The 27,990-nt window shown below is 41.5% G+C and overlaps 1 protein-coding gene across 1 annotated transcript in view; it reads right to left on the bottom strand.

The window, feature by feature from the left end:
* Window positions 1-6,528: 6,528 nt before the first annotated feature.
* SLC25A37 (solute carrier family 25 member 37) overlaps window positions 6,529-27,990 on the bottom strand; it is a 43,494-nt gene continuing 22,032 nt past the window's right edge. Inside the window, exons 2-4 of the mRNA XM_089692484.1 lie at window positions 18,122-18,350; window positions 16,214-16,270; window positions 6,529-13,302 (exon numbers count right to left, since the gene is read on the bottom strand). Coding sequence (XP_089548610.1) covers window positions 12,806-13,302; window positions 16,214-16,270; window positions 18,122-18,350 — 783 coding nt within the window. The 3' untranslated portion in view covers window positions 6,529-12,805. The remainder of the gene's footprint in view (window positions 13,303-16,213; window positions 16,271-18,121; window positions 18,351-27,990) is intronic.

Below are 27,990 nucleotides of genomic sequence, written 5' to 3'. Positions count from 1 at the left end.
AAATACTGTAAATCAATGAGTTTCCTACACCTCTCTACTGGAATTTTGGGCCAGTCTTCTTTCGCCAACTACTCCAGCTCTCTCAGATTGGAAAGGTTCCTTTTGCCAACTGCTGTTTTGAGATCTCTCCACAAGTGCTCTAAGGGATTGAGATCTGGACTCATTGCCGGCCAGTTCAGTACTCTCCAGCGCTTGGTCTTACACCATTTCTGGGTGCTTTTGGATGTGTGCTTTGGGTCATGGTCCTGCTATAAGACCCATGACTTCTGACGGAGACCCAACTTCTGACAGAGACTCAACTTCCTGACACTTGGCCATACATTGCACCCTAGAATTTTTTGGTAGTCTTCAGATTTCATAATGCCATGCACATGGTCAAGACATCCAGTGCCTGAAGCAGCAAAGCAACCCCAAATATCAGTGAACCTCCACCATGTTTGACTGTAGGGACTGTATTCTTTTCTTTAAAGGCCTCATTCCTTTTTCTGAAAACAGTAGAATGATGGGCTTTACCAAAACGCTGTAATTTTGGTTTCATCCATCCACTGCAGATTCTCCCAAAAGGATTTTGGCTTCCTCAGGTAAGTTTTGTCAAACTCCAATATGGCTTTTTTTGTTTCTGTGTCTGCAATGGGGTCCTCCTGGGTCTCGTACCATAGCGTCCCTTTTCATTGAGATGGCGACATATAGTGCAAGCTGCCACAGTTGTACCCTGTGCCTGAAGGTCAGCTAGGATTTGTCTGGAAGTTGATCGAGGTTCTTTAACCACCATTCGAACAATCCTCTGTTGCAATCTGATCAGTTTTTCTCTTTTTTCCACGTCCAGGCAGATTACAGTGCCACGGGCTGTAAACTTCTTGACAATGTTGAGCACAGTGGACACATGAACATTAAGATCTCTGGAGATGGACTTGAGATTGTCCATGCTTTTCACAATTTTTGTTCTCAAATCCTCAGACAATTCTTTGTTCCTTTTTCTCTGCTCCATGCGGCACACAGACACACAACAAAAAGGTTGAGTTAATTTTTCACCAATTTTAATTGGTTGCCGATGTGATTTCTATAATGTCAGCACCTGTTGAAGCAGGCGAGTTTAATTACAGGAGCATCAAAAACTTGGAATGGAATTGTATCTTAAAATTTTCAGGTGTCAATGATTTTGTCTTGTCCATTTTTGGAGTTTTGCATGGAATGTGTCAGATTTTGCTTTCTGTTTCTCCACTTTTTTTGTATCATACCAATACAAACAAAAGAAATAAACTTGAGAATGCCTAAACATTTGTAATTGCAACAATTTTCTGGGCAGAGTGGTGCATTATCTGACAGAAATGCAGGGAGACAATATTTTTGGCCATGACTGTACATGTATATTTATGCTACAAACACTTGTAACCCATAAGCTATTCACAGGAGATCTCCATAAGTTGAAAGTAAACTATGGTAGGGTTGGCCAGCATCTGCCTAAATGTGAAAGTATGTACCCCTGCTTTTTTCCAACACGGTGAGATGGATGGAGAGTGATGCTCAATTTGTCTCTTCAGAATTCCCCAACGGTGTCTGATTGGGTTCAGATCAGGAGACATACTTGGCCACTGAATGACTTTCACCTTGCACTTCAGAAATGCAACAGTGGCCTTATGTGTATTTTGGATTATTGTCATGTTGGAAAAGAGCACAACGATTAAAGGCATGGAGTGATGGTAGCATCTTCTCTTTCAATATAGAGCAATACATCTGTGAATTCATGATACCATCAATGAAATGCAGCTCCCTAACACTAGCAGCACTCATGTGGCCCCACAGAAGGACATTTCCACCACGTTTCACTGTAGGCACCATGCGTTTTAATTTGTACTCCTCACCTTTGCTACTCCATACAGTTTTGAAGCCGTCAGTTCCAAAAACATTTATCTTGGTCTCATCCCTCCAGAGTCCCAGTAGCCTTCCTCTTTTTCAGCATGGGCCCTTGCAAATTCTAGGTGGGCTTTTTTGTGCATGGTCTTTAGGAGAGGCTTCCTTCATGCATGGCACCCATGCATGCCATTCCTCTACAGTGTACACCATATTGTGTCACGGAAAACAATCACCCCAGTATGGCCTTCTACTTCTTTAGCTAACTGCTGTGAACTTGCATAGTGATTTTTTTCCACCCATGCTCATCAGAAGACGCTACCATCAAGGTGTTAACTTCCATGTAGGGCCTAGACGTCTCTGTGAGATGGTTGTAGCCTTCAACTTTTTTGTCTCTCTCAGGCCTTGTGACATTTCTCTTCTATGTGGTACTATTGGTGCTGACAACATGAAATGGGAACGGATTTTTATTAAGTAATGCCCTTTTATAATCAGCTGTCTGCTGAACACCTGTTTAATGAATAATTCGACTCACCTGTAGTTGAGTTCTTGTTAATTAGGATTTTGTTGTCTAAAATTTAACTTTGGACCTAAGAATTTCATTGGGTGAATTAATTTTTGCAACATGGTCTTAAATGAATTAAATACTTTTGTGTATGAAATCAACAAATCATGTTTGCAATCAATGGTCTGCATTTATGGGAGTATTGTGTAGTGGTGTCCCACAGAAAATATTGATTCTGAAAAAAAGTAAAGGTTTTCTGACAAATGTGTTGGGGTTTACTCATTTATGCTGAGTATTGTATTATTTTCATTATAATTTATTTTGGATTTGTTAATATTGTGATTCAGATACATCCAAATCTCTGTGTAATATTTCATCTGAGTTTGGATTCATAACAAAATGAATCACGTCTGCCGCAGATACATTACAGAGCTGTTATCTTTTACTATTATGAATGAAAAAGCAGCGCTGATCAGAGTAACAGATCATTCAGAGCTGCAGTGCTGTGTGAGCTTTCCCATTTTATGAATGAATGTAGAACAATATCAGGACCAGTGCTATGTATCACACAGCCTGAGAGCCACTGTTGGATGAATACACAGCGCTGCAGAGTTTAATACTACTATAAATATACTTCAAGCATTCCAGATGGCATAGAATCAATCTTTGCTGCTTCATGTTGCATTACATTTTCCAGTTTCTGCAGGAGCTTACCCCCTAAGCACAGGATATGAAATCCACATTTAGGGTCCATTCACATAGACAATTAGCACATCCTGCATTTGCCAGCTGCAATGATCTGCAGATTCCTGTGTCTACACATGGCTGAAGCTGATCAGACCACACAATGCAATAACAGTGGCTATAGATCAGGGGTGGACTGACAACTCATGGGGCCCCCGGGTAAGAGGGGATCATGGGGCCCGTGTCCTTGCCCAAACTCAAAAAAGCCTATGAAAAAGGTACCAGGGGCATCTCATGGGGCCCCCTACTGACCCCGGGCACTGCCCGAGTTTCCAAATGGTCAGCCCGCCCCTGCTATAGATATTACCTGCAGTAATTGCGGCTATCCACACACCTGTCATTCCAGATGCAGTATTCTTGCCACTGGAAACCGCAGTGTATGCTAGTCGCCCATGTGAATAGACCATTTGGTCTCTTGCACACAGATGCTACTTAACATAAGTTTAGGCACTTTTGGCGTGTTATTTTTTTTTTTTTTTTTGCCAAAGCCCCTGAACTCAACTCAATGAAAGCCCACATGTCCATGCACACAAGCTTTTACAAGCGTTTCAGGAGCAGTAGAGTTTAGGGGCAGTTAAATGTTCCTCTCCTGAACGAATAAGAATCAAGTTCAGGAGAGGAACATTTTAGCCAAAAAAAACATGCCTAAGCATTTATTAATTTCAATGGCAAGTACTCTGGCCACCGAAATGAATGGCCAAGCACTCAAAACGGTACCGTATTTACATGCATTTTTATGCTGCCAGGAGAGTTGACATCTAGAAGTCCCAATGTACATGTAGCCTTAGGGTGGCTCCATTCTATTGCAGGGTTCTGGGGAGCCACCCTTGCTTGATTGTTCCTGGACATAACTAGAGCCATATCTTCCCACCACACGGGCATGAATTGAAAAAAAAAAAGCCAAGAACAGCAAGCCACTCCTCTGCTCCTCACTAATGAAGACTGTGTTGCTGTTAGCTCTTCCTTGTACACAATCCCTGAAGGGCAGTTTGGGAAATCCGTGCTGTGCAGGCGGCAGCAAGAAGTAAGCTTTGTGCTTGTGTGCATAAACACAGCATATAATTCCTTAGGGTATATTTTCCTACTTGCCAATAATGAATTCCATTAAAGAAAAACCATGGACCCTGGCATTCACAAGGACTGGCAGTCAGATTTTGCAAAAATGTCTTGTGTTCTGAATTTGGTGCCACATGAGCCAAATTCATGTACGTATCAACAACTCGTACTTGAATTTGGCACATGTTGCACCACTTTTAGAATGCTCATGAGGCACTTTGCAAAATCTGTCTACACCAGCTTCTGTCGCTACAATGTGGACACAACGCATTTTAGAACTACCCAAATTTGGTACACAAGCTGCTGTCAGAACCAAAAGTGTCACAGATGCTCCCCCCCTTTATTTAATATCCCTTGGAGTGTTTAATTCTATTTTAAAGTAATTGTCAGACTTCGGAAAAGAATCATTGAACAAGAGATGATTATAGGTGTGTCATATTAGAGGATGTAGACCTGTGCAGTCAATCATTTTGTGCTTCTTCTTTCTAAATAACTTTGAGATTAATTTTTACATTGGACCCCATCTATCAGGGATAGGATATACCACTATTCTTGGTCCCTATGGTGTCTACTCCATACTGCACCTGTATTTTACCAGTCATTTAGAAAATGCAGCCACCTTAAGTTTGGAGGCTGTTATGTCCTTTGCATAACACTCTGGTATAAGAGGAGAGCTTGGTCACATGAGCTAGGCAGGCCTATTTTTGTGTTAGGAGAGCTCAGGCATAGGACTGACAGGTCTATTTCTATTCTATTGCTTTGTTCATTGACCTATAGACTAGTGTTTACCTGTGTAAAGTCCAGGTATTGCATGCTGCATGAATGTGTGAGTGTAAAAAAGAAGAGTTTCAACACAGCAATTTTTCCCTGGGGGAAGGGGGGGGGGGGATGGGAAACCCACACAACACACACTGATGGCAACCACAGGTGGATCTGCACCAATATTTTGCAGCATTCATCAGTTCAGTTAGGAATCCACAGTATATGCTGCAATTCATCAGGGGGAGAAAAGAAAAAAAAAAAAAAAAAAAAACCACACACAAGTGTGACATTCACCATTATGACCCCAAAACTGGTCAAAGGTTTGTTTTACGCACCAAGAATAGTCAATATTTGTGTAACCTTCCTCTTTTAGCTATGGGACAGGAGGTGAAGGTAAATCTCTCCAATGGGACACAAAAGGTGCCAAAAAAAAAATTAAAAATCTGGACAGAGGTTTCTTACTCTATGCAAAATTTAAAAAAAAAAAAGTTTGCCCATAATTCTTCCTTAATGTCAACGCATAAAGTAGGACTATAGGGAAAACTTTTTGCCTGTGTCAGTTTATTTTTTTTGCCATCTCTGTCCCACTAGGGAGACATAGCCAAAAGAGGAAGTGAGAGAATCCCTGCAAATTAAGGAATTCCTTTGGGATCTCCAGGTCACCAGAACTAGCGTCCGCCTTTGGAAAACTTCCCCTCTATTATTATTTTGGGTCCTACCCAAAATTTGGGGTTTTTTTTCAATTTCAATAATGGTAAACAAGCCAAAATAGAGAAGGGGGAATCTCCAGGGGTACAGATAGCAATAAATAAAAAAAGAAAAGAGAAACCTAATAGGTGTTCTAATAATCCCTCTCAGCTCTTTCCAAGGCTAGAGGGAAAAAAAATAAATAAAGAAGGGTTTGCCTTTAGTTATACATTCATTGAACAAGCTGAAGTTAGGAGCTGGTTGGCTACCATACACAGATTGCATCAGAGTGCTCCAGTTTTAGTAAAATCTCCCCCACTGTATTCTGCAGCTCAAACAGCTCAATTGTTTTTTCAAACCCCTTGAATCTCACAAGTGTCCCTAGTAAGAACTTAGTGATATTTTAAGCCGTCCATACATGGATAAAATTTGATCCATGTATGTGCAGGCTGGTTGTACAAAAGTTACTCTACTGATCAACATCTGTACAACCAGCCTGTTGAAAAATTTCTGCATAGTGGACTAATGTATTGGTGGTCTTAGCAATTAAAAGGGGGCCTGAACTGTGGAAGTTGGACTACTCAGTATTGGCTGTGGTCTCCTTGAAGCTGATATTTTCCCCATACTGACTTACCACGTCTTGTCCTGCACTATATCTGAATGGGGATGGCTGTCTTCGTAGACCAATAAAGCTTTGTTCCTCATGTCAGAGCTGACCCCGATGACTAGGGAGGTAATGGTCAAGATGCAGCAGGGAGCATGGCGGAGGCACAGATTCATAGAATAAATAAAGCTAAAGCCAACTGCTTCAACAAAAGCAACAGGAAACCGGTTACCAAAAACAGAGCTGGCCAAAGCCATAGGCCAGGATGAAATATCTTTGTTCACCAAATGCTTGGTTACAAAAAACACAGACACAGTAATTAGCCATCCATTAAGCACATTTATTACCAAGTGTCATTTTGTTTGGCATAGTCTTTTAATCCAATATTAACCTCCCACAGCTCACAGCATGTCTTGGATTCTCTAAGGCATAGTACATTAACCAGCAGGTGGCAGCAGCATCACAAGCAAAATAATTATCAATAAATCACACAAATATAAAATTAGAGAAGACAAAAAAACGGGTTTACCACTTTTAGTGGATTGGAACTCTGTAACACCACTACTGTACACTGGAAAGCAGGGGTGAGATATCAATTCCCCTTTACATTGGCATGGAGAACTAAAACTGTACATGCCAACATTGCAGTGCTCAAAAGCATGGGTAGCCAGTTAATAGTAGACTTCAAAAGCCTCTAATAACTAGCAATGCAATCAGCAGCATAGGGGACTTTTGGCAAAGGTGCAGCCCCTTTCATTTTCTTGAGAGGTAAAGCTCTAGGCAGGGTTCTTTAAAAACTGGGGAAAAAACAATTTAACTGGTGGTGGGAGAATATGTATTTAAAAGGAGACACAGAGGCAAAGCAGCTCCTCCTGCACTCCTCTGACCCATTTTCAGCCGACAGCAGGCTTAAGCCTTATGATGGTTGACATCACTGAGTTGGTCCAGGCTCAGGAGAAATGCCAACTTTATTGTCAGGATCTACCCAGATGCCTGGACCAGCAGCTGGCTCAGCCTCACTGAGAGCAACTGAGAGTCTGAGCCAGCCGCTCCCGACCCTCACTGGAGGGGCAGCGCAGAAAGCAGGCGATTGACAGTCACCCACTCTCTGCTCAGTAAAGATTGTGAACTGAGCAATCAAAAGGGGTAGATCAATTAAACATGGAGCACTCAGAATTTGTTGCAGCTGTGCATGGTAGCCAATCAGCTACTAACTTCAGCTTGTTCAATTAAACTGACAAAAAAATCCTGGAAACCAATCGGTTTTTGTGCAGAGCTGCACCAGATTCTGCACTCTCCAGTTTCAGTAAATCTCCCCTACAGACTGCTGATCGCTCAGTTCACAGTCTTCACTGAGCAGAGACGGAGGGGTGGGGGGACTGATGCTGCATTCCACTGGCAAATACCTCCTCTGTATAACTTGAAGACCGGTTCTAAAAGCAGCCCCACAAACAGGGCTGTGAAAGTTATGTTAAGATCTCAAAGACTAGTAATATCAAGCAAGAGAATAGTGATTTGGGATACAGCGCCCGTCCCTGTACTGCATGAAGTTGCATTTTTAAAAAGGAACTTTGCAAAAAAAAAGAAAAAACATTTTGGGGGTAGTGTTGGATGTAATATGGCTGCTAATCTCCTTCCACCTCCCATATTTGCTGTGACAATCTGGTCTCCCTGCTCTACATCGTAGATCTTCTCAGACCACATTATCCACCTATCCCTACCACAATAAGGGCTAGAGAGAGAGAAGAGGAAGGGGCCTGGTTGTCACAGAATGCCTAGTGGATCAATTCCTGACAATTCTTCCCGAAATTAGAAAGTTTGATCTACTATTAAATTTTCCTAAGACAGCAGTGTCTAGATGTAGTCTTCAAACTGATTCATGCATCTCATTGGAGCTCCTCGCTTCCTAGACCCAAGTAGTGCACACAGCCTCAACTTTTGCGCACCTTAAGTGTATACCAAGCCCCACTTTGCTGAATGCCAGAATTTCAGTTGGCAGTAAAGGCTCTGGTATTTACCTATTGATTTCAGCCTGGTTCACCCCTATGCATTTTTCAGTTTTGCAGAAATACACTAGTCAATTTAAAGGTTTCCTATGGGTCACGTTCACATATCTGCATTTCCCCACAGCAGGTTGCTTTTTTTGGTTTCAGAGTGCTTGCTTGTGTTTCTGCTGATTGCTTCTGCAAGACAGACACCTCCAAAAAACAGAAATCGCAAAACAGAAAAAAAAAAAAAAAAAAAGCACAAGGAAAACTCATCAACTGCAACCTGCATGTGTGTGAACCAGGCCTTCATCTCAAACTGGGCAGCCTGGACCTCAGATCAAAGAGGTAGCTCCAGAGACTTTAGACCAATCCCCAAGTCCATAACAGTGTTACATTCTGGCTCACACCACAATGTCTCCATTTCAGATGGATTTCTACATGCACATTTTGAGGGTCGGTTCATACCACATATAGTCCAGTGTGTTTTTTTTTTTTTTTTTATGCATCAAAAACACATGGACAGTAGGTTACATGGATTCTAATGGCAAAGTTCACACTATTGCATGGCATTTGAATACAGTCAACAGAAGTAGAACATGATGTATTTTTTCTGCAAGGAACTGCAGTGGAACGCAGCAAAATGCATCAAAAACACATCAGAACACATCACAGTATATTAAAAAAAAAAACCACACATACCAAGAAAACGTTAGATAAAAAAGCAAGAGTATACAAAAAAAAAAAAATAAAAAACCCCCACACTGGAATGCATTGAAAACTTATCAAAAACGCATCAAAACTGCACATGCAAAAAAGCATCCGGAATGCATCCAGACTGCGTTTAAGTGGTGAGAACTGGCCCTCAATTCATTTTTCATGTTCCAGTGTTTTTTTCCTCCTTTTTCTTCATCTCAATTAAGCACATTTGCATTCTGGTGCGTTTTGCCACATTCCAGATAAGTTCCATACAGAAAAAATGCAGCAGGTTCTACTTTTGTCAACTGCACTGATGTCAACTAAGGACATTGGGTTCCATGCTAAACACTGTCCATGTTTTTTTGATGCACAATAAAAAAATGCACTGGACTACATCTGGTGTGAACCAGCCCTCAGGTATTACAAGCACTCTAAACATAGAAACATTTGAGGCCAGGCAAGATTCACTGTAAAGCAAAGTGTATATCTGAAAACCTACTGTTAGAGGGTTATTTGGTATAGGGTTATATTTGGTGTAAAAATATAGAGTTTGCAGACTTTGTCCACAAACTGTTTAAGCCCAAAAAATAAAATTATTAAACAAAAAAAAATCTACATCTGGCAGCAGTTAAAAAAAAAAAAAAAATTATCTAGTGTGTGCATTTAAGGCAAAACTTTCAAATACAATTCCTCTTCATGATGTCAAACAAAAAAAACAAAACAAAAAAAAAAAAAACTTACAGATAAAAGCTGAATTACCTTGTCTGCTTAATACATTCTACATAGAAAAATATGCCATAAAATTATTTACATTCACTCTAAAACATCCAAGTAAATAGAAACATTACAATATTAATATAATATATTCTCTAAAATAAAGATTTGTGCGTAGTCTTGACGTTTGTCCAGTATAGCAGTGAGAATACCATAAATAAATAAAGGAATCTTGGAGAGACTGACTGGGGTCAGTATTTGAGTGAACCTCTCCATAATCATTTATCTATATGCTGCTACAGCAAAACTACTATCCAGCATTGCTGGGCTCCAGTATACTCTACTCCCGCTCCAAGCGTTAAAGTCAAGCTCCACTTTGTGGAGCTTCTATAGATGTTCCACTGCAGAACAATTAAAGGAAACGGATTTTGTTTTTTTTTGTAGTGCAGGGGGGTGCGTTCTTACTCACTGCTCACTCCACCTCCTGTGAATACTTCCCTTAACATCTGAACGGCATTGGCATTTGATCTATACTGCTCAGTATGAAGACCTAGGGAGGAGAGAATAGGAAAGCAGACCTAAAATTGGCAGATACACCTCTTCCTTCCCCTGAAGACTATATACAGACATGCCCTGTATATACGGCACTAAAAAGTGCATACAAGAAACAATACATAATCAAAATTGTTATACTACTGAAAAATAGGCACTCTCGAGCGGTTCTTAAAATTTTAAAAAGGACTTTTCATTTGTCACAAGGCAACACTACAACGATGGTAAACACTTTTCTTGTTCTCAGTTATGAAAGTTTTAGTGTGGTATTAAAGTGTGACAGCTAAGCACTGTTCAAGCCCTCTCCATGCCTGTAGGTTTGAGAAGATCATGAGTCTTTAGCAGTGGTCTCCAAACTGTGGCTCTTTGCCAGCCTTTAGACAGTCCTTGGTGCACTGTTCGTTCCACTGATAGTATTGATGGGAGGAATAGTGCCTCCTAACAGTGAGGCACCATTCCTCCCACTGATACCAAGGATGGGACATTATTCCCTCCAATAATGGGGCACTATTCTTCCTCCTAGTGACCGCAGGTGCTATGTAAATTTTTCCCAAAGACCACCAAGCCCAAGACACTATCTAAGCCGCTGGCCATAGTTCAGCTCCCCTAAGTCCTAAGGGCAGTTTACTTACCCTTTGTTAAGAAAGTTTGGAGAGCCCTAGCTTTGACAGAATCACATTTTCAGTCATTACACATTTTGAGGTAAGGGTTGCCCAAACGGGTGCTGGATCTAGGGGTGGAAGTCAGCAGAAATATGCCCCCCCCCAAATCATGGTGGGAAGGAATAGTCCGTAAGCAGTTGCTGTCTAAAACCAGCTTGTAGCATTCAGGCTTCCACAATACACTTCCCATAGGTGCCAGGCTAACAGGGTCTGAACTTTACATCTAAAGTGTTGTCTTCAAGGCACTTAGAAGAGCTTGACCATCCACAAGGCAGCCTAGGCAGGTGCCTAGAGATGGCCAAGGTGTTCAACTACAACCTTCATGCTTCTGCAGTTAACCAGAAGGATAGTGCAACTGGTCAAAGCTGTGCACCTAACAGTCCCTTCACAAACTTTAAATTACTCTCATGAGGTAGGCCATGCCACTACGCACACTAAAAACTGGACAGTTTCTCAGTGCCTACTGCAATCCTCATCAATACCTATTAAAGAGTGCAAAGAAGCTACTTCACCTACTTCCTTAATCCATCTCTGCTAGGAAAGGGCTACAACCACCTGCCAAGAAACAATTTTGCCATCAACCTGAAAAAGACCTTATTATTGCAAACAAACTTACGTAAAGTTATTTCTTTACTTTTTATTTTTTTATATACACTAGATGCCGAGCGGCCGCACATTTTTGTGCAATTAAAAAAAACATATGTGCTGAGAGCGAGTGCCCTGTGCGCTCCCAGCACACATGTCAAGTACTCACGGAAAGGTCCTGATCTCCTCTTTCGATTGGGACCTTTCCCGATCATGTGACCGCCGTGACGGCGAATCACGGCAGTCACATGACCCTAAAACCCCGCCCTGCCTCCCGGCTTCTGAAACCCTAAAAGGGCCGGGAGGCGCCGGCGCCAAGGGGTTAAGGAAAGCCAAATATTCAATTTTCTTACCTGCAACCACAGGATGCAGGAAAGAAAAAAATTGCTCGATTTCCCAATCAAAACAGTCAATGTTGATGGGAGAATTTCTCCTGCGGACCTATTGAGTTGTCGCGGTGGGGAGCTGTCCCTGCTGGGAGAACACAACTAGGGCTAGCGGCTATAGCAGCACGCAGTAAACGCATGCTAATAATCCTACATGCTGGTTGTATCCAAATCAATCGATGGATCGACTTGGGTACACTTCAGCCTGACTATAGATGATTAAATCTTGGCCAGTTCAGCAGAGACCAGCTGATTCAATCCATCCATGGCTGACTTAATGCTTTCCTTTCAAATACAGATTTTTGCATAACCCCCCTAGTGGTTTCCTGTATAGCCAGGAATGCCCTTACCATACTTGCTTATCTGCTGCTGAGATAAGCTCATTTAGTATTATTGAAGGACATTTTTGGTAATGAGCCCATATTGCTGACACACACACTTTTGTTTTAGGTTAAATCATGGAAGGGTAGGCCAAGACTAGCTCCGCTATAAATTGGAGGACAAGCTAAAAAAGCTACTACTCAGGTGATCAGTCTCAAAAATGTTCTGTGTCACTTCGTCTATTGTACAAATGCTTGTAGAATATCTGCTTTGGACATCACACTTTAAAAACCAAACCTTCTTAACTGTAGGAAAGAAAAAAAAAAAAAAAAACAATTTAAAGCATTTACTTCTTCCCATATCCTGCATATAGGAATGCCATTACAAAGTGATTTAATTCTGTGTAAAAGTGAAATAACACTTTAAATACTAAAAAAGTAAATGGAAATGGTCTCCAGTCGGATGCATTTGGGAAAGTCACTTTCGGTGTGGCAACAAGTTTTTCCAAAATGGAATGGAATTTAAATATGAATAGAATTTTCAGATTAAAAATAAGTTAGGAATTCCATGTAGCTTCAGGTCTTCGGAGAGGTTTCACAAGGTGCCATATCACTGTTCTGAGTAACCCTAGGAGGAAAAGCTCTCCAAAGAGAACGGTGCCACTGCCACAAGGTCTGGCAGCCTGTACACGCTTAACGATTGGAAAGAAAGTACTTGAAGAATTCATATACAGACCAGGCAATGGCTGTAGAAGGCATTTGATAAATGACTCTGGCCTGCACTCCCTTGAAGTAGCCTCCTAGGCCTCCAATTTGGTATACCGTCCTTATGGCATTGGCCATACCAGACAGGTGTCCATTGATGTGAACAGAACTGAGGGCAGTGTTTTCTTGGGTGTTCAATAAGGTTTTGCACACGTCCAGTGGTGTGGTGGCAGCAGCTGCTACTGCTCCAGCAATGGCACCTGAGATGATATGCGAGCCTGGATGATACTGGCGCTGTGGGTTCAGCTGTTCCTGTGTGAATTCATAGGTGATGAAGTGAATGGCTTGGAAAGGGATGTTCATGAACAATTGGGTGGTGTAGCTGCGGTAGAAAGCTCCAACTCCTTCCGTCTTGTTTACAGAGTGAATGCAATGCAGCATGCTCCTGTAGGGGGAGTTGTACATTTGCATTCGTTGCTTGACCACTGTGGATGGAGAAAAATCCAAGATGTAATATAAGCAACAGCTAAAAACACAAGATTTACAAAAAGGCCAAAATAAAATAAATAAATGGACAGAAGAAACCGAATAACCCTATAAATCCACTTTTTTGGCAGGCAGCAAGGGAAGGCTTTGCTCTGTTCATGACCTGTACTTGCAACTGCTATCCAACATTTCAGGGAGTGTGTTGATAGTGCCCCTTACTGTATGCTGTGGTTGCTCCTTCCAACAGCTACATCACTACAGAACACAGTATTGACACAGGGGGTCAGCAGAAGGAACTAAAATGTGCAGCAGGGGATATATTATCAGACACACTGAGAACTGTCAGAGCAGAAATTTCCCTCGCTATCCACCAAAAGGAGTGTTCCACCTTTCTTTCTTTACAAGTTATTCTGCTCCAACATCTTCCAACTAGTGAAAGTCTCATTTTAATGTTTTGGACATATTTTTCCCAACATTTTTAATGGGTATAATAGATTTTCAATAATTATACGCAATTATTGTAATATTTACTTGAAAGTAACTTTTGTTGTGACAGTCACATTTTCACTTGCTATCCTTTATACTGTATACTAAATAATTTCCTACAAAAGGTTTGTAAAACCATCCATTTATAAGTGAATATGAATAGGAACTGTTGTGTAAACGCATTCATCCTTTTAGAGAGTGTTACCTGACCTGACCTACAGACCATCACAATGCGCATGACAAGTGAAGGACAGTCACTATCAAGCAGGAATGACAGCCTGCTTGACTAAAGTCTAAGCAATAAATAGAATATTATTTACATTAAGCTAACCAAACTAATATCTATATCAAAAAAGTACAGAAGAGAAAAAAGGCAGAAAGCCCAAATTGTCCATTAAGTCCCCCACCTTTTTTAAAATCACATTTTTTATATTTGTTTTTAAATTTTTTTTAGAAGTCTTTTTAACCACTTGACCTCCGGAAGGTTTCACCCCTCTTTATGACCAGGCCATTTTCAGCACTGTGCTACTTTAACCGGCAATTATCCAACACTGTACCCAAATGAAATGTAGAACTAACACACACACACACACACACACACACACCTTTGTTTTGGTGGTATTTGATCACTATTGGATTTTTATTATATAAAACGAACATTTTGAAGAAGAAAACACCACACCAGACAATATTTTCTACTTTCTATTATCAACACATCCAATAATATCAAATTTCTTCATAAATTACTAGTATAGTTCTGATCATGATCAAAATACTGATCATCACAGTGACCTATGGTGTGACTGTGATAGTGCAGTGGGCAATCTGGCGCTGACACTAATACAGTGATAATGCTGTACACGGTCACTGTACTAATGACACTGGCTGGGTGCCAGGGCAATTGAAGGGTTAACTATGGAGGGCAATCAAGGGTTTAAAATGTGCCTAATAAGTGTATATGCGCTGCTTGTATTTGCACAAAAATGTGGCTGGCTTCTCTCCCTGAATGAAAAAAAAAAAAAAAAAAAACTCAGACAGGATCAAACAGCCTTTTTACACAATGCAGAGGATTAATCCCTTAGGTTCCACAGTGAGTATAACAAGCATGCTTTACTGCATATACAGATTTTACCGTTGTGGGTTTTCGAACACTTTAATACTTCTGCTGCCTGCACCACTTAACATTGCTCTATTGTGCAAAAGTGGTCTGCTAAAGTCCGATGGATAACAGACACTTCCAGGAGTGTCAATTTCTGTCGTTCCCAGCAACATTTACAGCAAGATGCAGGGATAAACTCAAGTTTTTTTTAATTTATTTTAACTTTAAAACAGGCTAGCTGGTTAGTATGCTGGAAAATTTCTTGTATTGTGATTTGTCCTGTCCACATACACCCTACTTTAAAGCTGAACTTTGAGCAAAAGAACCCTCATTTAAAAGGCTAGATTTACCTTTCAAACAAACAAACAAAAAAAAAAAAAAAAAAGAGAAAAGCACATTTGCATTTTGGTTTTTTTTTTTCTTTACACACAGGCACGTACAAAGCATTGCACCCTCGATCATTAGACCAGGGGTGCAATGTCAGGCTTCTGCAAACTCTTCCTTCCTCTACTTGCACAAAAGACATTTCATGCTGGAAATATGTACAGATCTGGAAGAAATATACAATGGACATAATAACATACATGCCTCCTATATTTAGACAGTCTAAAAATAGGACTTAGTTTATACCAGAGTCCAGCTTTAAAAAGCGAGTTCTAAAATAACTAGAGCAGTTACCAATTTTGTTTTTATCTTAAAATAATAATAAAAAAAAAAAACTATATATTACAATCTACTTATTTTGTCAAGAATATTTACTCATCCATCAGTTGAATTGATTAAAATCCCTTTACAATCCCATTGCCAATACATTTATGTCTGCATAGGCTCAGGATGATGTAGGGCAGCCAATCATGGAATACTTTAGCTGGATAGACGGAGGCAGGCCATGGACGATGCATCTTTCTTTCCTGCAACCACGGGTTACTCGATTTCCCCTTCAACACAGTCGGTGTTTATGTGGGAATCCCCCCGCAGAACTACTGTGTTCTCGTGGCAGGGGGAGTTCAGGGAGCCATCACTGGCAGGAGAACATAGTAATTATTGCTATAGCCACTGACAATAAATCACAAGTAAAAATAGGATATGCTGGATCGACTTGGGTACAATCAGCCTACCCATACAAGGTTCGAATCTCGGCCAGTCCCTGCTGACCCAGCCAGTTTAAAACATTGAAGAAAAAAAAAAAAAAATTAAAATATTTAGACTTATTTCAGTCTTGTCTTAATAAACTATTACTTTTCAAATAGTTTCAGTAATGTAAACAACAGTGAGCAGTACTAATGGAAGACCAGGAAGATGAGAGCGTTAAAAATAAAAATTACCTTCAGCTGGGTTCATGACAGCATCATGCAGCACAGTTGCCAGACTTCCCGCCACCCCTGCAGGAAAACAAAGTGTTAATCAGTTCTGAATGACTGCATTGAGAAAGTCACCAGTATAAAGGATAGTCACAAGAAATGAATATAAGCATGTTAGTAAAATCACTTGTTGCCAAGTGTTGGTGTTCACTTCCAATCAGGTCATTGTCTGCATTTATCTCAATGCTGCGTTTCCTCCCTTGTCTCTTCTTAATCCAAAAGATATACAGTGAGGAAGAGAAGTATTTGAACACCCTGCGATTTTGCAAGTTCTCCCACTTAGAAATCATGGAGGGGTCTGAAATTTACATTGTAGGTGCATTCCTACTCAGAGAGAATTTAAAAAAAATTCAGGAAATCACATTGTATGATTTTTAAAGAATTTGTCTTGCACTGCTGAACATAAGTATGTGAACACCTGAGAAAATCAGTGTTAATATTTGGTACAGAAGCCTTTGTTTGCAATTACAGAGGTCAAACGTTTCCTGTAGTTCTTGACCAGGTTTGCACACACTGCAACAGGGATTTTGGCCCACTCAACACAGATCTACTCTAGATCTGTCAGGTTTCGGGGCTGTCGCTGAGCAAGACGGAGTTTCAGCTCCCTCCAAAGATGTTCTATTGGATTTAGGTCTGGAGACAGGCTAGGCCACTCCAGAACCTTGATATGCTTCTTACGGAGCCACTCCTTGGTTATCCTGGCTGTGGCCCCATTCATCCTCTCCTTAATACAGTGCAGTTGTTCTGTCCCCTTCGCAGAAAAGCACACCCAAAGCATGATGTTACCACCCCCATGCTTCACAGTAGGTATGGTGTTCTTGGGATGCAACTCATCCTTTTTCCTCCAAACACGACGAGTGAAGTTTAGACCAAAATGTTCTATTTTGGTCTCATCTGCCCACATGACTTTCTCCCATGCCTCCTCAGGATCATCCAGATGGTCATTGGCAAACTTCAGACGGGCCTGGACATGTGATGACTGGAGCAGGGGAACCTTCCGTGCAATGCATGATTTGAAACCATGACTGTGTAGTGTTCTACTGAAAGTGACTTTTGAAACGGTCGTCCCAGCTCTCTTCAGGTCATTGACCAGCTCCTCCCTTGTAGTTCTGGGCTGATTCCTCACCTTTCTTATCAGTGATACCCCACGAGGTGAGATCTTGCATGGAGCCCCAGTCCAAGGGAGAGACTGACAGTCGTCTTTAGCCTCTTCCATTTTCTAACAATTGCTCCAACAGTTGATCTATTTGCACCAAGCTACTTGGCAATTGCCCCATAGCCCTTTCCAGCCTTGTGGAGGTCCACAATTTTGTCTCTGGTGTCTTTTGACAGCTCTTTGGTCTTGCCCATGGTAGTAGTTGGCGTCTGACTGACTGTGGGGTGGACAGGTGTCTTTAAAGAGCTCAGACAGGTGCTACTAAGTTAGATTAATGAGTGGAGTAGAGGTGGACTTTTTAAAGGCACAGTAACAGGTCTTTGAGAGCCAGAATTCTTGCTGTTTCTCAGGTGTTCAAATACTTATGTTCAGCAGTGCAAGACAAATAAATTCTTTAAAAATCATACAATGTGATTTCCTGAATTTTTTTTTTAAATTCTGTCTCTCAGAGTGGGAATGCACCTACAATGTGAATTTCAGACCCCTCCATGATTTCTAAGTGGGAGAACTTGCAAAATCGCCGGGTGTTCAAATACTTCTGTTCCTCACTGTAAACAGATTAATATATAAAAATGTTTGTGGTGCTGATACAATGGAGAGCCAGTGACTGATGAGCTGTACATAGTGCTGGACCCTGCAAAACTAAAATCTGGATGGGGTCAGCAGATTTAGATTATCTAAGATTTCAGTCATGCAACAATTTATTAAGAAATTACCATTAGCCAAGTGACTGTTGCCAACATGGTTAATCATGGATCCTACAGTGGTTTTCATCTTCTCATAGCACGCAAAGTAGAGTGCATGTGCCGGTCCAGCTCCAAGCATGGTTACATTAATTCCCCTCAACGGGGTGAATAAGCCCTCTGTTCTGACCATCCTCTTCAGAGCCTCCATGACGCCTTTGTACTGAGCCTTGGGGTCTGGCTGCAAACTCTGCATTCTGGTCTGAAACAAGAAGGAACAATAATAAAATTAGTAAACTACTTTAAAACTACTGTAGTTCCGCATTAACGATTCAAGTTTTTAGAATTCAGGCACTCACCCGTATTTAGACAGTCAGGAAGGCTGTTAGTGCCAATAGACACTACAGTCCAGCCATGACAAGTATACATGCACATTTGGCCTGGTAAACATTTTCATGCAATGACCAATTATGCTGTTACCACTGGAAAAGAGGAAAGGGGCATGTTCAAAATAATAGCAGTGTGGAGTTCAATTAGTGAGGTCATTCATTCTTTGAAAAACAGGTGGCAATTATTGCCCTTATTTAAGGAAGGAAGGCAGCAAATGTTGTACATGCTGGTTACAGTGCATTTCTCTCTGAAATTCTGAGGAAAATGGGTTGTTCCAGACATTGTTCAGAAGAACAGCGTACCTTGATTAAAAAGTTGATTGGAGAGGGGAAAACATATAAAGAAGTGCAGAAAATGATAGGCTGCTCAGCTAAAATGATCGCAAATGCTTTAAACTGGCAACCAAAACCTGAAAGACGTGGGAAAAAGCGAAAAACTACCATTCGAATGGATAGAGGAATAGCCAAAATGGCAAGGACTCAGCCAACAATCAGCTCCAGGAAGATCAAAGAAGGTCTAAAGTTCCCTGTGAGTACTGTTACAATTAGAAGACGCTTATGTGAAGCCAAGCTATCTGCAAGAAGCCCCCGCAAAGTCCCACTGTTGAAAAAAAGACATGTGCTGAAGAGGTTACAATTTGCCAAAGAGCACATTGACTGGCCTAAAGAGAAATGGCGCAACATTTTGTGGACTGATGAAAGTAAGATTGTTCTTTTTGGGTCTAGTGGCCAGAGACAGCTTGTCAGACGACCCCCAAACACTGAATTCAAGCCACAGTACACTGTGAAGACAGTGAAGCATGGTTGTGCAAGCATCATGATATGGGGATGTTTCTCATACTACGGTGTTGGGCCTATTTATCGCATACCAGGGATCATGGATCAGTTTGAATACATCAGAATACTTGAAGAGGTCATGCTGCCTTATGCTGAAGAGGAAATGCCCTTGAAATGGGTGTTCCAACAAGACAACGACCCAAAACACACCAGTAAACGTGCAACATCTTGGTTCCAGACCAACAAGATTGACGTTATGGAGTGGCCAGCCCAATCCCCGGATCTTAATCCAATAGAAAACTTGTGGGGTGACATCAAAAATGCAGTTTCTGAGGCAAAACCAAGAAATAGAGAAGAACTGTGGAATGTAGTCCAATCATCCTGGGCTGGAATACCTGTTCACAGGTGCCAGAAGTTGGTTGACTCCATGCAACACAGATGTACAGCAGTTCTCAGAAACAGTGCTTATACAGCTAAATATTAATTAAGTGATTCAAAAGGAAAGCAAAATCTTCAAACATTTTTCAGTTTATATAGTGAATGTTTGAGTTTGTAAAGAAGAATACAAAACACTGCTATTTTTTTGAACAGTCTAATATTCACTTTTCTTCAGTTTGAACAACACAAATTTGATAAATGTTTCTTCATGTTTTGATTTGGAATAGAATGTGTAGTGTTCCCAATGCATTTGTGTGTGGAAATAAAAGCTATTAGAAGGATTTTGAGCTTTATTCACTTTTTTAACCACACTTATTTTGAACACAATTGTACTTCCCAAAGCCTGACTAAAAAAAAAAAAACTCAGAGATCGTGGTGTCCTGCTTTGTTTCTTGGACTTTTCTTTAGGACACTCCCAGCTTTTACTGTTCACCTCTACCAACAAAAAGAGTGAGCTCTTTCACAGATTCAAATTCTAGCACATGTGCTCTCTCTCTTTCTACGGCGTACGACGTCAGCAAGACAGTAATCACCTTGGATCAGAGCTGCAGTTTGTTTTTATCTACAGACACCCCTTACCTCTATAGGCAGTTTTTTTTTTTTCCGTAAAGGTGAACTATGCCTTTAGAATATGGTTACTCAACCAGGGTTCCATGAAACCCTGGAGTTCCGCCAGAGGTTGCTAGGTGTTCCTTGAGCAATAAGCAGTTTATGCCTCCTATATAAGTTCCCACAGACATCGTTGATCTTTTTAGCGATCCATAAGGGGGAATTCTTCCCAATGACTACAAGTGTAAGGAGCACTCCTTCCACCAATCACACGAATGTATCATGAGTTGCAGGGGTGTGGAAATTTTTTAAAAAACTACTTTTCCAGGGACAAAATTGTGTCCCAATCTACTTGTCCTATTCAAAAAAAACAAAAAAAGCAAATTTTAACCAAAACTGTATTTAAATCTGGGAGGTGCTGTTAGGAATGTCTGGGACTTTTAAAATCAAAATGGGCTTTATGGCGACTTAAACGTTTAATTTTTTTAACATTGCGCCGTTTTATCTCCTCCTCTGTCTCCAGCACCGCACTCGGGAACAGGGAGCAGAGAGACCTTGCAGTATAATGGAGCACCGATTGGGTGCTTGTCAGGATAGCGAAGTGTTGGGCTTATCCTTTGTCCCTTTCGCTGCCAGAGTCATTTCTGCGTTTTTTGCACACGCTTAAAAAAAGCATTTTAGGCTTGAAGATTACACAAAACCCCCAAACATTATATATTTTCTGAAATCAGAGAACCTAGAGAATAAAATAGCAGTAGTTCCAATTTATGTTGCATATTACTGTAAAGGTAAAATTTCAGTAAAAAATACACAATTTTAGGGCACAAAAAAAAAAAAAAGCAATAAAATTACCCTATTTTATTGTAAAATATAAAAGATGAGGTTCCACCGGGTAAATATATATCCAACATGTCAAACCTTAAATTTGCATGTGCTCGTGAAATGGCGACAAACTTCAGTGCCCTATATATTTTTTTTTTTTTTTTTTTTTTTTTTTATAGGCAACCCATTTAAAGCCCCTTATAGGTCATCAGTATAGTGTACAGAGGAGGTCTGGTGCTAGAATTATTGCTCTCATTCTGGCATGCGTGGCAATATGTAACATGTGTATCGCAGGGTGGATAAAAATCAATGATTGTTTAAAAAGAAAAAAAATAAATAAAAAAAAAATCTGATTTTTTTTATTTAAATCGGATTTTTTTAAATAAAATGCTTTTTGGAGGGAAATATATTACCATCCAAAGGTTATTCCATCATGAAATAAAGATTAGTTTTTTAATTATGTAGAATAAGGCTGTATATGTTTAATTTTTTTGGTAAATAAATTCCATTAATCCATTCACAATGTCATGCTCTTCCAGAGGTTTTTGTAAGATTATTGGGCAGTTTCTCTGCCTACAAGATATTATCACAGATGCTTGGTTTACTTTTGCAGTTCTCAAAACTGAATTTGACTCAGCGGAGATCACATGCCTCTTCTTCACAGCAAAAATGTTATAACATGAACAGAGTTAAGAAAAAGACCTTAATCCTAACTTCTACAAACCTATGAATACAGAATCAACCCCTTCAGTGCTAAGTTTCAAGAAGTTCAGTGAATAGATCTGCACAAGAAGAAAGTGAAACTAATGCAGGCCATAGATGGGGAGAAAAACGGCAGATTTTCGGCCGATTAACGAACTATCGGTCGGTCTAAAAAAAACTTACCTGACCACCAATTATTACGAAAATCGGCCGATTAATGAGTAACCTATAACGGGAAATGATGTCATTTTGTGGCCTTTGTGATCCTTTTTCGGAAAACGATCGTTCGTTTTTGACCATCAATGAGGATAAAGTCGAGCGTTTTTTGAAAATTTTCCAACATCACCGATAATCTGAAAGTCCAAAATACACGAAAAACGGCCGACAAAATCGTCCACTAACGATAAGATAATCGGCCGGTTTTATTTTCGGACGAAAAATCGGCCGTTTTTCTCCCCATCTATGGCCTGCATAAGTGTGAGGAGGAAGGGGCTGACAGTCTAAGTTTCTTAAAATATATATATTTTGTTTAGCCAAATTAGTTAACAAACATGGATGTTTGTTTAAGCAAATAACATATTCTGTAATGTTATTGTTTCAGTTGAATAAATCTATTTAAATTGTTATTATTAAAAAGGTAATTATTTTTCTCCTTCCCAAGTACAACAGAAAAGTTGTTCAAATACGAATGATTAACCTATTAAACTGGGGATAAAAAAAACTAATATGAAAAGTTGTTCTAAAAATCTTCATCTACTTGCATATTAAAGTTATACCAGCAAGAATTAGTCTTTATGTAGAAAACTATGATTTAAATCAAGCCTTACTGACTAGTGATTTAAATCAGTTTGATTTAAATCAAATCCACCCTGGTGTATCACATTCCACATCTTCATGCGTAGCAGTCCCGGTGTGTGCTTTTACTTTTATATGTGCTTATATGTGGGGGCCCAATTTTTTTTGAGGGGATGTTATATGCTTGGGTGCAACTTTGATTTTTTTAATAAAAAAAAAAAAAATTCTATTTAACAAAAAGTCCCCTATGTGATTATTTTTTGGTGATAGGGTTTTCTTTAATGAGACATGCAGTGTCTAAAAGACTCTGCATGTCTCCCCTGTGCATAGCTGAATGTAATGCAGTGCACATCGTACTGCATTACATCTTCGAGAATCTGTGAATGGGGACCTGAAAGTGACATGAGTTGTAGAAATGGTCATTGTTAGCAGGGGTTCCCGGAGGCTGTAAAGTTATTTCAAGGGTTCTTCTGTGTTGAAAAGGTTGAGAAAGGCTGCTTTAGAGTAATAGGCTGGATCAAGCAATGATCACTAAACATTTATACAATAGATACCTTCAGCTAAACTCATATACAGTTAGGTCCATATATATTTGGACACAGGCCCAATTTTTGTTTTTTCAGGTATTTACGAAAACATATTCAAGCTATAGATGTATAATGGATATGGGCTGAAAGTGTACACTCAGGTTTAATTTAAGGGTATGTACATCCAAAATTGGAAGAAGGGTTTAGGAATTACAGCTCTTAAGAGAAGCCATCCCCCCTTTTTCAAGGGACCAAAAAGTAACTGAAAAATTGAATATAGTGATAAATAAAAATGTTCATTAATATTTTGTTGAGAATCCTTTACTGGCAATGACTTCCTGAAGTCTGGAACCCATGGACATTACCAAAGACTGGGGTTCCTCCTTTCTGATGCTTTGCCAGGCTCTAACTGCAGCTGTCTTCAGTTCTATGTTTGTGGGTCTTTCTGCCTTTAGTCTTGCCTTCAGCAAGTGAAATACATGCTCAATTGGGTTGAGATCAGGTGATTGATTTGGCCATTGCAGAATATTCCACTTTTCCTTCAAAAGCTCCTGTGTTGCTTTTGCAGTGTATTTTGGATCATTGTCCATCTGTACTGTCAACTTTGCTGCATTTGGCTGAATCTGGGCTGACAGTATCTCTAAACACTGCAGAACGCATCTGGCTGCTTCTGTCACATCATCAATAAACACCAATGACCCAGTGCCACTGGAAGCCATGCATGTCCATGCCATCATACTGCCTCCACCATGTTTTACAGATGACGTTGTGTGCTTTGGATCATGAGCTGTTCCAAGCCTTCTCCACACTTTTTTTCTTCCCGTCATTCTTAGTTTCATCCATCCAAAGAATGCTTTTCCAGAACTGGTCTGACTTTTTTAGATGATGTTTTTGGCAAAGTCTAATCTGGCTTTTCTATTCTTCAGGCTTATGAATGGTTTGAACCTTGTGGTGAACCCTCTGTATTTGCTCTCATGAAGTCTTCTCTTGATTGCAGACTGACAATGATACACCCACCTCCTGGAGAGTGTCCTTCACTTGTCTGGATGTTGTGAATGGGTTTTTCTTTACCATAGAGAGGATCCTGCGATCATCCACCACTGTTGTCTTCCGTGGACGTCCATGCCTTTTTATGTTGCTAAACTTACTAGTGCGTTCTTTCCTCATAATGTACCAGACTGTTGATTTGGCCACTCCTAATGTTGCTGCTATCTCTCTGATGGATTGGTTTCATTTTTGAAGCCTTACAATGGCCTATTTCACTTGCATGGACAGCTCTTTTGAGCGCATGATGTAGGTTCACAGCAATAAATTCCAAATGCAAATACCACACTTAGAATCAACTCCAGACCGGTTACCTTCTTAATTGATGAAGAAATAATGAAGGAATAGCCCATACCTGGCCATGAAACAGCTTTTGATTCAATTGTCCAATTACTTTTGGATCCAGGAAAAAAAGGGGGGGGGGGGGTGACTAATCTTAACCACTTCCTGTCCGGACACTTTTACCCCCTTCCTGTCCAGGCCAATTTTCAGCTTTCGGCGCTCTCACATTGTGAATGACAATTACTCAGGCATACAACACTGTATCTAAATGAAATTATCATCATTTTTTTCAAACAAATAGAGCTTTAATTTGGTGGTATTTAATCATCACTGGGGTTTTTATTTTTTGCTAGAAAAATGAAAAAAAAGACTGAATTTTGAAAAAAAACATGTTTTTCTTAGTATTTGATACTAAATTTTGCAAATAAATATACTTTCTTCATAAATTTAGGCCAAAAGCCATTGTGCTACATTTTGTTGGTAGACATAACCCAAATCAGTGTGTATTATTTAGTCTTTGTGAAAGTTATAGAGTCCACAGACCACGGTATACATATTTGATATATTTGAAAATGTATCAATCCTGATGCACGGACTACCTATATAATTTCTTGGGGCCCTAAAATGCCAGGACAGTACAAATACCCCCCAAACGACCCCTTTTTGGAAAGTAGACAGTCTGAGGTATTTAATGAGAGGCATGGGGAGTTTTTTGAAGTTGTCATTTTTTGCCAATTTTTTAAGGAAATTATGAAAGTAAAAAAAAATTATTTTTTTTTCCCACAAAGTTGTCATTTAACAAGTTCTTTCTCTCACACAGCATAGGCATACTTGCAGTTACACCCAAAAACACATTCTGCTACTCATCCTGAGTATGGCGATACCACATGTGTAAAACTTTTTCACAGCCTAACCACATAGAAGGGCCCCACATCCAATAAGCACCCTTAGGCGTTCTAGGGGCAAAAATTACACATCTAATTTCTTGACTGTCTATCACAGTTTTGGAGGTCCTGGAGCACCAGGACAATTGAATTACCCACAAAATTACCCCATTTTCGAAAGAAAACACCTCAAGGTATGTTTTAAGAGGCATGGGGAGTCCTCTGAAGACTTCATTTTTTGCCACGTTTTTGGAAAATGTGAAAAGAAAATGAAAATGTATTTTTTTTTTACGCAAAGTTGTCAATCTATGAGATATTTCTATTACACAGCATAGGCATACTTAAAATGATACCTCAAAACGCATTCTTTAACTCCTGCTGAATATGGCGATACCAAATGTGTGAGACTTTTTCACAGTCTGGCCACATAGAGGGGTTCCACATCCAATAAGCACCTGTTAGCGTTCTAAGGGCAAAGATCGCACATCTAATTTCTTAACTACCTATTGCTGTTTTGGAGGTCCTGGAGCATCAGGACAATGGAATTATCCACAAAAGACCCCATTTTGGAAAGCAAACACCCCAAGGTATGTTTTAAGTTCTCCGTCACTCTCATCTGTCATACTCAGAATTTGAAATGCCTCCTCGCTTGTATATGATCTTTTGGCCATATTTTTGACACTGATCAGGACCCACTGGTATGGCAGTGATCAGGATGGTGTTGCAGTGAGGGACAGATATCTGGCTGCAGTTGGTTTACACTAGTCACTGTTGGGCAAAAATCAGAGATACAGTGAGGTGGCTGGCAATGTTTTGTGAGTGTGTGTAAACTCTGTGCAAAGGCTGAAAATTACTCACAGTTAGCTGTACTGGATCTCTCTCCTCACAGACGATGGCAGTGAACAGGATCCACTGGTGTGGCAGAGATCAGGGACACTTTATGAACAGGCACACTGTAAGGTGATCAGGGACACTGATTGGGCCACTGTATGGTGATCAGGGACACTGCTGGGCCACTGTATGGTGATCAGGGACACTGCTGGGCCTCTTGTGTGGCGACCATGGACACTGCTGGGCCACTGCGGTGATCAGGGACACTGCTGGCCACTTGTGTGGCGATCAGGGACACTGCTGGGCCACTTGTGTGGTGATCAGGGACACTGCTGGGCCACTGCGATGATCAGGGACACTGCTGGGCCACTTGTGTGGCGATCAGGGACACTGCTGGGCCACTGCGATGATCAGGGACACTGCTGGGCCACTTGTGTGGCGATCAGGGACACTGCTGGGCCACTGCGATGATCAGGGACACTGCTGGGCCACTTGTGTGGCGATCAGGGACACTGCTGGGCCACTGCGGCGATCAGGGACACTGCGGCAATCGGGGACACTGCTGGGCCACTTGTGCGGCGATCGGGGACACTGCGGCAATCGGGGACACTGCTGGGCCACTTGTGCGGCGATCGGGGACACTGCGGCAATCGGGGACACTGCTGGGCCACTTGTGCGGCGATCGGGGACACTGCGGCAATCGGGGACACTGCTGGGCCACTTGTGCGGCGATCGGGGACACTGCGGCAATCGGGGACACTGCTGGGCCACTTGTGCGGCGATCGGGGACACTTGTGCGGCAATCGGGGACACTGCTGGGCCACTTGTGCGGCGATCGGGGACACTTGTGCGGCAATCGGGGACACTGCTGGGCCACTTGTGCGGCGATCGGGGACACTTGTGCGGCAATCGGGGACACTGCTGGGCCACTTGTGCGGCGATCGGGGACACTTGTGCGGCAATCCGGGACACTGCTGGGCCACTTGTGCGGCAATCCGGGACACTGCTGGGCCACTTGTGCGGCAATCAGGGACACTTGTGCGGCAATCAGGGACACTTGTGCGGCAATCAGGGACACTTGTGCGGCAATCAGGGACACTTGTGCGGCAATCAGGGACACTTGTGCGGCAATCAGGGACACTTGTGCGGCAATCAGGGACACTTGTGCGGCAATCAGGGACACTTGTGCGGCAATCAGGGACACTTGTGCGGCAATCAGGGACACTTGTGCGGCAATCAGGGACACTTGTGCGGCAATCAGGGACACCTGTGCGGCAATCAGGGACACTTGTGCGGCAATCAGGGACACCTGTGCGGCAATCAGGGACACCTGTGCGGCAATCAGGGACACCTGTGCGGCAATCAGGGACACTTGTGCGGCAATCAGGGACACTTGTGCGGCAATCAGGGACACTTGTGCGGCAATCAGGGACACTTGTGCGGCAATCAGGGACACTGCTGGGCCACTATGTGGCGATCAGGAACACTGCTGGGCCACTATGTGGCGATCAGGGACACTGACAATCAGGAACACTGCTGGGCCACTATGTGGCGATCAGGGACACTGACAATCAGGAACACTGCTGGGCCACTATTTGGCGATCAGGGACACTGACAATCAGGAACACTGCTGGGCCACTATGTGGCGATCAGGGACACTGACAATCAGGAACACTGCTGGGCCACTATGTGGCGATCAGGGACACTGACAATCAGGAACACTGCTGGGCCACTATGTGGCGGCGATCAGGGACACTGACAATCAGGAACACTGCTGGGACACTTGTGGGGGCGATCAGGGACACTTGTGGGGGCGATCAGGGACACTTGTGGGGGCGATCAGGGACACTTGTGGGGGCGAT

This window comes from Staurois parvus, unplaced genomic scaffold (genome assembly GCF_062004578.1).
Source record: "Staurois parvus isolate SC_StPar_1 unplaced genomic scaffold, SC_StPar_1.0 ptg000586l, whole genome shotgun sequence".
In the NCBI taxonomy this organism is placed as follows: Eukaryota; Metazoa; Chordata; class Amphibia; order Anura; family Ranidae; genus Staurois; species Staurois parvus.
Note: the sequence above shows the minus strand (reverse complement) of the source record. Positions and strands in the feature narration are given on the sequence as shown.